Source organism: Bufo gargarizans, chromosome 1 (genome assembly GCF_014858855.1).
Source record: "Bufo gargarizans isolate SCDJY-AF-19 chromosome 1, ASM1485885v1, whole genome shotgun sequence".
NCBI classification, from domain to species: Eukaryota; Metazoa; Chordata; class Amphibia; order Anura; family Bufonidae; genus Bufo; species Bufo gargarizans.
In genome coordinates, this window is record NC_058080.1 from 75,713,196 (window position 1) to 75,724,619 (window position 11,424).

An 11,424-nucleotide genomic window follows, 5' to 3' on the forward strand; every position below is an offset into this window, starting at 1 on the left:
AAACCTTTTTGGGTCCTGAAAATACATTAAAGAAAAACTAGAAACCTTTTGCAAACTGCTCTTACTTTACGTCCCTGTTATCCAATCAGTTGCACTAAATCTGTGTAGCAACATTGTGAGCGCAGGTATTACTGGTACCTTCAAGGCCAGCAGACCTTAGCAGCCAATTTACACTTTGCAAGAAGAAAACACAACAGCATTTAGTTTTAAATTGTAGTTTATAAATTAGAAAAAAAGTATAGCATCTTAAAAAAATATTCACAAAGCCTTTGGGTAAATGATCTGGCCGAGTGCACAATGTCTGTAGGCTGCCTGTCAGGCCTAGTGCTGAAGATGACACCCTTTCTGTGGAACAGTCTATATTTTCTTTCAAAGGAAACTCCCAATGTCTATGTAACAACATCTTCACATTAGATATGAAAATAGGTATTTGTATAGTAGAAAAGTGCTAGGAAATTCAGACATTTTTCAGTAGAGAGGCGAGGAGTAGAATTAGTGGAAAATATTCAAAGGATCCTTTAAACTCATTGGGGTCAGTACGTTGCCCCAGGCAATCATTTAGGGACTGGGTGTCCAGGCCTTTCATCCCTTTTCCACTAGCACCCTTTTTACTGGTTTCCAACCAGCATAACACCAGTCCATAAAAATATTTGTACCTAAAATTTAGATCTATATATAAAACCTATACAAAGTATGGACAGCATGGATACCATGGACAAGGCCTGCACATGCTGCTCCTCTTACAGTCAAGTCGTGTCCCTCAGATTAAAGACTTGCTATGAGGTCAGCAGGATGACAGGGGGTAATATTTGGCTCCCCTGTCCTTGGGGGGACAGTAAGGAGAAATAAATGTTTCAGGAACCTTGATGGTGTTAGGGCGTCCCCCCAGTGCAGGTGGCCACTGCAGCTGCAGATAGTGTCCAGCCTGGCAGGGCACAGTAGTAGGGGTAGTAGTAGGGAGGCTGAAGAGGCAGTAGGGAGGGTCTCAGTACTTCTCCAGGCTGGTATTGCCTCTGATCGTCCCTGACCAGAACCTTCACAGCCACCTTCTTGGCAGCTGGAGCCGCAGCCAATAAATCTGCTGCCATTTGCCTTCGTTTGGTCTTGTAGCGTCGGTTCTGGAACCAGATTTTGACCTGGGTCTCTGTGAGCTTCAGGGAGGCCGCTAGGTCAGCACGTTCTGGGCCAGACAGGTAACGTTGGTGGTTAAATCGTCTTTCCAACTCGAAGACCTGGGCATGGGAGAAGGCTGCTCGGGATCGCTTCTTCCTCTGCTTGGGGGCCTCCAGGTGGAGCTGATCACATTTGGGGTCTTCATCTGGGGGGCTGGGATCTATGCACAGGCAAAAAAAAGAATAAAGACATTAATCAATTGGTAAACAGTAAAAAGAAAGCCAAAGCATCACATTCATGGTAACATTGCGTGATGCTCCCCATAATAATACCGCTATAACAATATAATATAGATCGATGGCATGATATATATTTCCTGTAGCTTATGTTGTTCAAGTATATAGTATGCAGCATTGTAAAGAGATTGCCACTATTCCCATCAGTCCATGTGCCTGATTAACCCTTCAAGGACATGTCAATTCTCCATTTTTGCATTTTCATTTTTCACTCCTGGTGTGCCTTCCTGGAGCCATAACTTTTACATTTTTCTGTTCACATAAACCAGAGATCAGCAACCTCCGGCACTCAAGATGTTCAGAAACTACAACTCCCAGTATGCTTCATTCACTTCTGTGGGAGTTATCAGAACATCTAAGCATGTTTGCATGCTGGGAGTTGTAGTTTCACAGCAGCTGGAGTGCATCCCTGACATATGAGGGCTTGTTTTTCGCTAGACAAATTGTACTTTCCAACGGCATCATTTAATATCGCATACTATGTAGTGAAAAACTGGATAAAAAATCCAAAAAGGGTGGTATTTGAAAAAAAAACTATTCTATCACAGATTTTTGGGTTTTGTTTTTATGACATTCTCAACGCAGTAAAACGGACCTGTGCCCTTCATTCTCTGGGTCAGTACGATTACGGCGATACCACGTTTATTGTGTTTTTATATTTGAAAAAAAAAAATCTTTTCATCATCATATTCTGACCTCCATAACTTATTTACAGGTGAAACTCGAAAAATTAGAATATTGTGCAAAAGTTCATTTACTTCAGTAATGCAACTTAAAAGGAATTGCATTAATGCAGCTTAAAATTAGAATATTGTGAAAAGGTTGAATATTCTAGGCTGAAAGTGTCACACTCTAGTCAGCTAATTAGTCCGTACCCCCCGAGCAAAGGGTACCTGAGATTGTGACTTTGGGGTTTCATAAGCTGTAAGCCATAATCATCCAAATTATACCAAATAAAGGCTAGAAATATCTCGCTTTGCATGTAATGAGTCTCATTAGTTTCACCTTTTAAGTTGCATTACTGAAATAAATGAACTTTGCACAATATTCAAAATTTTCGAGTCGATCTGTACTTTTCATTGATACCATTTTAGGGTGTGTGTGACTTTTTGATAACTTTCTATTCCATTTTTTGGGGAGGTAAAGTGACAAAACAAATTGTGAAATCAGCCATTTAGAGTTTTTTTTTCTGTCACGCTGTTCGCCGTATGGGATAAATAGTGCAGGTATTTTGGGACACAGCAATGCCTGTGATGTTGATAGTTTTTTTATTGTATATTTATTTTTTATTATGGGGAATAGGGGTGACTTGAAGATATATATATATATATTTTAATAAAAAGAAAAAAAATATTATTTATATATATTTATAATAGATAGATTTTTTTTTGTTTTTTTCACGCTTTTTAAAAGTTCCCCTAGGGAACTTGAACATACAATCATCCGATCACTTCTTTCATAGTTTTCAATGAATTAGCATTGGAGTCTATTTGCTGTGTTCCTGTGGTTCCCCACAGGCAGGGCCTCCATAGGAACACAGCTCTGGCAGCCGTGGATCCTTCAGAGGGACCGAGCCTTCCACAGGGGCCGTTGGGGTAGCTGTTCCAGCCCATGGAGCATAGCGCTCCTAGGTATTCAGCACTCAGATGTCATGGTCACATTTGACCATGGCATTTGAGGGGTTAAATGTCTGCGATTTGTGATGTGCGAAACGGTAAGCACTCAGTGGTCCAGGGCAGGCGCCATCTTTAAAGAGACGACATCCACGCTACATGCAGTACAGGTTGTGTTTTTTGATACGGATTATGCTGTGAATTTTGGGTGTAAATAATGTTGCAGATTTCAGTGTAGGTTATGAATGGAGACCTTCTGCTGCAGGAAATCCGCAACAAAACTTTACTTGCGTTCCGTTTTGCTGCAGATTGCTAATTCCAGAACTCAGGTACTGACACTTTTCATCACCATAGGCGGACATGGGGGATGTCTTTATGGTGTGGATTTTGTTGCTGAAAATTCCGCAACCTGTGAAGGCACAGGAACGTATTTTCTTTCCGTGTCCATTGCGTTTTTTTGCAGACCGTATGCGAAAACCATTATTTTAATGGGTCGGCAAAAAAAAAAACTGAAGTTACTCCGTGTGCATTCCGTTTCCGTATTTCTGTTCCGCGAAAAAATTAGAACATGTCCTATTATTGTCCGCATTACGGACAAGGATAGGACTGTTCTATTAGGGGCTAGCTGTTCCATTCTGCAAAATATGGAATGCACACGGACGTCATCCCTAGTTTTCGCGGATCCGTTTTTTTACGGACCGGAAAATACATACGGTCGTGTGCATGAGCCCTTACTCACAGACAATTTCCCCATCCCACACACTGGGTCAATTTCATAGGAAGCCAATTAACCGATCAGTATGTTTTGCAGTGTGGGAGGAACCAGAGTACTCATAGGAAACCCATGCAAACATAGGGAGAACATACAAACTCCATGCAAATGTTGTCCTTGGTCACCAGTGCTACAGGACAGCAGTGCCTCCATGCTGCAATAACATTATGATGCTATATGACAGCATTCTCCGCTATATAAGAGTACTATATTATTATAACAGCCTTATGTCTTTATATGCTTCTGTATGTACACACGTTACCATCATGTATCATTCACCATTATTGTATGCTGTTCCCTCCTAGCCATGCAGCCACTTATAGCATAGCAATACCATTACACGCTGCTTTACCTTCATCAGGCAGTGAAACCCCTTTGAGACAACCACCCAAAATTGCATTTAAAAAATGTTCTTCCAAAGGGATGGGCCCCCTAAAGAAGATGGCGAGTATGCATAGGACTCAATGGAGCTGAAAACAGAGGAAATCTCGTCTAGATACAGGGGCGGTCTTCTCAAAGTGGCGGGTGGCATTACTGCTACAGATGCAAGAGCTGGCCTAGCAGTTCATCCTTCACTGACCACCTCTTACCGCTATTGTTAGGACCCTTTCACGTTTCCCTTCGGTTCCGTGCAGAAATGCCAGGGGGGAATTTAAGCCAGAATTGATCCCATAGTTTTCTAAAGGATACATCACTAGTGTTGAGCACGAATATTCTAATAGCAAATTTTTATTGCAAATATCGTCACTTCGAGAATTGGCGAATATTTATAATATCGTTCTAATATATCGAATATTCAGCATTTTTTTCCATCTGAACACATGATTCCTCTCTGCTTCTTGCTTGTGAGCCAATGAGAAGGAAGCAATGTCAAGTTCACAACAATACTTAGTGCACCAATCAGTACCTGTAGTCAGACCTGCTAAAATGTGAAGCTGCGCGTAGTGCGAAAAAATATTCTAATCACTGCCGATTAGCGCAATCGCGAATATATTGGAGCACTTGACTCTATCTGCGTATAAATCTATTCTAAGGTTCTGCCGTGCCAACCATTTTCTCCAGTGCCAGGAAACTTATACCAGCTTGAAAAATGTAGCCAAAGTGACCCACGTCTGTATTTCGCTTTACGAATTCGCATTACGCGATTTTTACATTGCCGATTTTTCGCATTCATTAAAATAATCTCGAATTCTCTAAATTTGTGAATATATGACGAATATTCTACAAAATATTTGTGAAATATCGCGAATTCGAATAAAGCCCCTGCCGCTCCTTACTATAGATCACATACATCCGATGCAGCCTGGGTTTTTCTGTCCGATACCATGAGGTTATGGACACCGGACCTGTGCACTGAATGGCACATACACATATGTATATCATTTGTGTCCAGCTCTGCAAAAAAAAGAAAAAGAAATGGCCGCACACAAGGAATACATGTGCGCCCAGCCTTACAGTACACACGGCTATGATGGTAGGCTAATGACCATCACATACTTCTATTATTCTGTGCTACCCATAACTGGACCAAAAGATACCATCATTATTACATTCTAGCTAAATCCCAGTTATAACATGTCAACTGTAATACCACTACACTCTACTATTACTACATGCAATAACTGCTTGATGCTGTTATTACTACTACATATGCTACATACTATCAATAATAATAGCTCTGTATACTACCATGATTACAATGCCTCTCCATCATATACCAGCTCTACTAATACCACTACACACTACAATTATAACATGGCAGCTATAATAACTCCACATAACAGTATTACATGGTGGATAGAATAATACCACTACATAACATTATTAAATAGTAAATATAATAAAACAAGTACATAATAGTGGTACATGCTAGCTATTATAATACCACTACATAATATTATTACATGTTAGCTATATTAATATCACTATATACCATTATTAAATTGTAGCTATAATAAAACAGCTACATAACAGTATCACATGCTGGTTATAATAGTAACACTACATGACAATAGTAAATGGTAGCTATAATGATACCACTACATAACAGGATTACATGCTAGCTACAATAATGCCACTACATGACATTATTAACTGGAAGCTATAATAAAACAACTACATAATAGTATGACATGCTAGCTATAATAATACTACTACATGTTATTAAATGGTAGCTATAATGATACAATTGCATAACATTATTACATGATACCTCTACATAATAATATACCAGCAGGTAACATTATTATATGGTGGCTCTAATAATACCTCTGCATTCTGCCATCTGTAAATGCTGCCTTTCATAATCCCTCTATGTGCTGCCATGATTACATTGTGGCTCTAATATCAGCACTGCATCATCTAATGCCCTACATACTGTCCTAATTATATATTCCCTATACCATTACCACGTTATCCTATTGTTCATACTCAAATAATACCACTGCATGCTACCACAATGACATGGGGACTACAATATTGCCTCTAGGACATATGCTGTTTCTAATGATACCCCACTGATTATTACCAGGAATAAGCTCTAATAATACTACTGACTATATATAAAGGCTAGCATCAAACCACTTCATGGTGCAATTACACTCTACCCTGAAAAATAGCAATGCATTAGAAACCATTGATTGATAAGAATTATACATATGAAATAATACCATCCTATTGCTCCATTATTAGCTCCTGTTTATAATAGCTCTTTATAGTATTATTATGTCAGGAGAGCCATGATCAGGGCAGTAATATGTTTTATGTGGAAGGTGTATACATGGCAAAAAGGGCTGGTGTAGTACACGATGCAGTATATCAGGTATAGGCATTATTCCCAGTGCTAGGAGGGGTAATGGTAGCATTTCTAGGTATTACACATGGCAGCAGTGATGGGACAGAGGCTGGTGGAGGATCATTACTGACTGCACCGAGCCCAGCACAGGGGTCACAAGTTAATTCTGGGGGCAGAAGTTAATTTATCAGTGGGGAGAGGGGCATGAGGTTATCCTCCAGTCACTATGTATCTATAGATCACTGCTACATGCTGCTAGACAGATAGATAGATAGATAGATAGATGTACCTGCTCATTTAATTGAAAAAAAAAAAAAAGAAAGTTAATATAATCTCGCACTTCTGCAGTATTTTTACATGATACTGGAAAGCGTAAGTGCTTCCAAGAATAAAAATCTACAAAATTCTTTTTCATTACAGTCTGTGCCAAAAAGTCGTTTTCATTATCTTTTTATAATTACGGTAGATAGATAGACACAGATAGATAGATAGATAGATAGATAGATAGATAGATAGATAGATAGATAGAATGCACTGGAGGCAGAGGTTAACTCCAGGCCTTGCATTTCATGAGTTTTGCTTTTTCACTTTATACAGAAATGTAGGGAAATATCCACATTCTGCAAATATACAATTTCCGCCCTCCCTTATAACACACATATAAGGACACAAGGTGACATCTTCCACGATTTGAAAATACACATGCTACCGAATCCGATTGCTCCATTAATCTGATTTGTAGTGGTAATAATATTAATAGCTGTCTTAATATACATCACATACATAAACTAGTTCATCTTTTATTAGCATACAATTTTGCAGATTACATTCATTATAATTGATGCAGATAATAATCGCACATTATATACACAAATTATACAAAAACACACACATACAATACACATATTATACACACAGTATACACACACATTATACATATTATACACACATATTATACACATATTAGACACACATCACACACTAGAACAAACACATAGATACACACAGATACACACACATAGACACACATACACAGAGGATACACACACACATAGGATACACACACAGATTATACAAACACATAGGAGACACACAGAGACACACACACATAGACACAGACATACACATAATACACAACAGATATACAAACACATATAGACACACAGATACACACACCACATAGACACACACAGGAGACAGGCAGACACAGAGGAGACAGAGAGACACATACATAGGAGACACACACAGAGAGACACACACATGAGACACATAGACAGGACACAGAGGAGACAGAGGACACACACACAACAGAGGAGACAGATTACACACACACAGAGGAGACAGAGACACACACAGGAGACACAGACAGGACACATAGAGACAGATACACACAACAGAGAACAGATGACACACACACATTATACACATACATACACATATTATACATATTACACACACACATATTATACATATTACACACACACATTATACACATACATTACACATATTATACATATTACACACACACATATTATACATATTACACACACACTCCTTTTTGGGACTCCTCCCTGTTGCCCAGAACCACTCCCCAGATCCCCCTGTGACACAGGTGACAGAGCTGGTGACATATGACATGCGGAGACCCCACTTCCCCGTCCTCGTTGTTGCTACATAATGATAGTTTTCAGTTTCGGTAAATTGAGGAAAATTCCACTAATTATATTATAAAGAGAATTCTGCCAATGAGGCTGTTCTGGGATCTGCTGCAGGACGGGCACAGGCAGCGATATTCTGTATCTTACACAGATTTCTATTTGTAAATTCCCCAAAAAACTCATAATGTCAAACGTCTAAAAAAATTGATCAATAAATGATCAATGTCTCTATCCATCTGTATGTCCATCATCTGCCTCGTGTGGTGTCTGCCATCTGCGTATTATCTATTTCTATTTGTCATACATCAGTAATATAATCTGTGTACACAAGGCATTTATATACGAATCAAAATGAAAAAATCTATACAGTATGTAAAGTGTAAACTTTCAAACCCACACCTATTTATTTCACATGTATGTCATATATATATATATATATATATATATATATATATATATATAGTACATATATGCATACACATGATACACACTATGAAAGTCTAAATATTCCATTGTATATATGATATATGTACTGTGTTTATATAAATGAATAAAATGTAAATTAAACAAATTATTATATATTTATGTATTTTATATGCGATACATATTGTACATAAACATAAACATAAACTATAGACATATAGTTGTAGGTATGGAATAAAGTCTGTAGTTCCATGGTGTCTGGTCAGTAGTTTTGATGTATGTACGTTTACATTGGGTATACGTTGTGTGCACTGGATAGATGGTATATATAGGTGTACATGATATATATCTATATATATATATCTGTGTGTATAGTGTTTACATGGTATATAGGTTGTGCATACTGTGTACATTGTGTATATAGATGTATACTGTGTACATGGTATATATAGATGTGTATAGTGTGCACATTGTGTATATATGTTGTGTATAGTGTGCACATTGTGTATATAGATGTGTATAGTGTGCACATTGTGTAAATAGGTGTGTATAGTGTGCACATTGTGTATATAGGTGTGTATAGTGTGCACACTGTGTATATAGGTTGTGTACAGTGTGCACATTGTGTATATAGATGTGTATAGCGTGCACATTGTGTATATAGATGTGTATAGTGTGCACATTGTGTAAATAGGTGTGTATAGTGTGCACATTGTGTATATAGATGTGTATAGTGTGCACATTGTGTATATAGGTTGTGTATAGTGTGCACATTGTGTATATAGGTTGTGTATAGGGTGCACATTGTGTATATAGGTTGTGTATAGGGTGCACATTGTGTATATAGATGTGTATAGTGTGCACATTGTGTATATAGATGTGTACAGTGTGCACATTGTGTATATAGATGTGTATAGTGTGCACATTGTGTAAATAGGTGTGTATAGTGTGCACATTGTGTATATAGATGTGTATAGTGTGCACATTGTGTATATAGATGTGTCTAGTGTGCACATTGTGTATATAGGTTGTGTATAGTGTGCACATTGTGTATATAGATGTGTATAGTGTGCACATTGTGTATATAGATGTGTATAGTGTGCACATTGTGTATATAGATGTGTACAGTGTGCACATTGTGTATATAGATGTGTATAGTGTGCACACTGTGTATATAGATGTGTATAGTGTGCACATTGTGTATATATATGTGTATAGTGTGCACATTGTGTATATAGGTTGTGTATAGTGTGCACATTGTGTGTATAGATGTGTATATAGTGTGCACATTGTGTGTATAGATGTGTATATAGTGTGCACATTGTGTATATAGATGTGTATAGTGTGCACATTGTGTATATAGATGTGTATAGTGTGCACATTGTGTATATAGATGTGTATAGTGTGCACATTGTGTATATAGATGTGTATAGTGTGCACATTGTGTATATAGGTTGTGTATAGTGTGCACATTGTGTATATAGGTTGTGTATAGTGTGCACACTGTGTATATAGGTTGTGTATATAGGTTGTGTATAGTGTGCACACTGTGTATACATGTTGTGTATAGTGTGCACACTATGTATATACAGTAGGTTGTGTATACTGTGATGTGACCGTGTGTCCCTGTACGACCCGTACCTGATCCGCTGGCCGCCATCTCACAGTCACTACAGCCCGGGGTTTCCTCCTCTTCCTCCTCCTTGGGTCTCCCCTCCAGCGGCCTCTGGCTTTTCCTTATCCCGGGTCCCTCCATCATGTCCCCCTCTCCGGTCCTTCCAGCCTCCCCCTCCTCACTGAGGGCAGAGTCTGAGTCCCATCCAGCCTGCTCCCTTCCTGCCAGGACCCCCTGAGCCCCTGGAGATGCCAGTCCTTCTGCCCCCACCTCCCCAAAGAGCCTCCAGCAGCAGGAGGGATGGGGGGTGGTTGTGGGGCCACAGGCGGCGGTGGGGAGCAGGCGCCCCAGCCTGGGGAAGGACACCCCACGTTCCTCCTTTTTGTTAAGGATGGCCTGGATGGAAAAAGGGGTTAAGGAACTGGAGCTGCGCAAAGCCATTTGGACGGGATCTGGAGGCTGGATCTCCACAGATTGTAAGGGTGATCACTGGAGGTGAGATCCCATGCACCTTGAGATCATCACCAGGTATCTCCAAAGCTGAAGTGGCCTCCTGCACCACCACAGTCTGCTAGTCAACAATGGAGCAGATCCCAGTCTTCATGTAGGGAATGTCACCACCTCCAGTCTTCTGCTTGTGATCCAGGCAGTGGTCTGCAGCAGCCCCTCCTCAGGTAGCTGAGGGACCTCACCTTCCAAGCTTCAGCCCCAGCCAAGCTGCCGATCTGTGAGAAGCTCCTCCTGTGGTCACTTGGTGCTCCTCAGGGCGTCTGGAGTTGTGTGCATCTCAGGAGAAGGTCTCTTCTTCTTGTACTGCAGCTCCACTGCACTCTAGGTGCTCCCCATCCTTCAGGCTGAGATGTTGGGGTGTCCTCTCCGTGGCTCTCTGCTCTTCTCCCGACTCTGGAAGCTGCTGTCTCTTTCTCTCCTCAGTCTTGCACTTTTCCTGCTCTCTTTCTTGCTCTCTCATTCCTCACCTGTGAGTGACAGCTGGGAATCGGACGATCTGATAGGCTGGCTCCAGCGACAGGGCGCCCGCTGATTGGCTGAGACCAGGGCTGGGAATGTTGACCTTGTGCTGGGACTGGGAATAATGTTAACCCTTAGACCTCTCAGCAGGACTTGCGTCTTCTGTAGTCG

At 40.0% G+C, this 11,424-nt stretch overlaps 1 protein-coding gene across 1 annotated transcript; it reads right to left on the minus strand.

Moving 5' to 3' along the window:
• Positions 1–256: 256 nt before the first annotated feature.
• On the minus strand, positions 257–11,200 carry NKX3-2 (NK3 homeobox 2). The gene is made up of 2 exons (XM_044283470.1): positions 10,311–11,200; positions 257–1,333 (listed from the first exon to the last, which is right to left on the minus strand). Exons 1-2 carry the CDS (start codon positions 10,723–10,725, stop codon positions 873–875), a joined length of 876 nt encoding a protein of 291 aa, XP_044139405.1. The 5' UTR covers positions 10,726–11,200; the 3' UTR covers positions 257–872.
• Between the last annotated feature and the right edge of the window lie 224 nt (positions 11,201–11,424).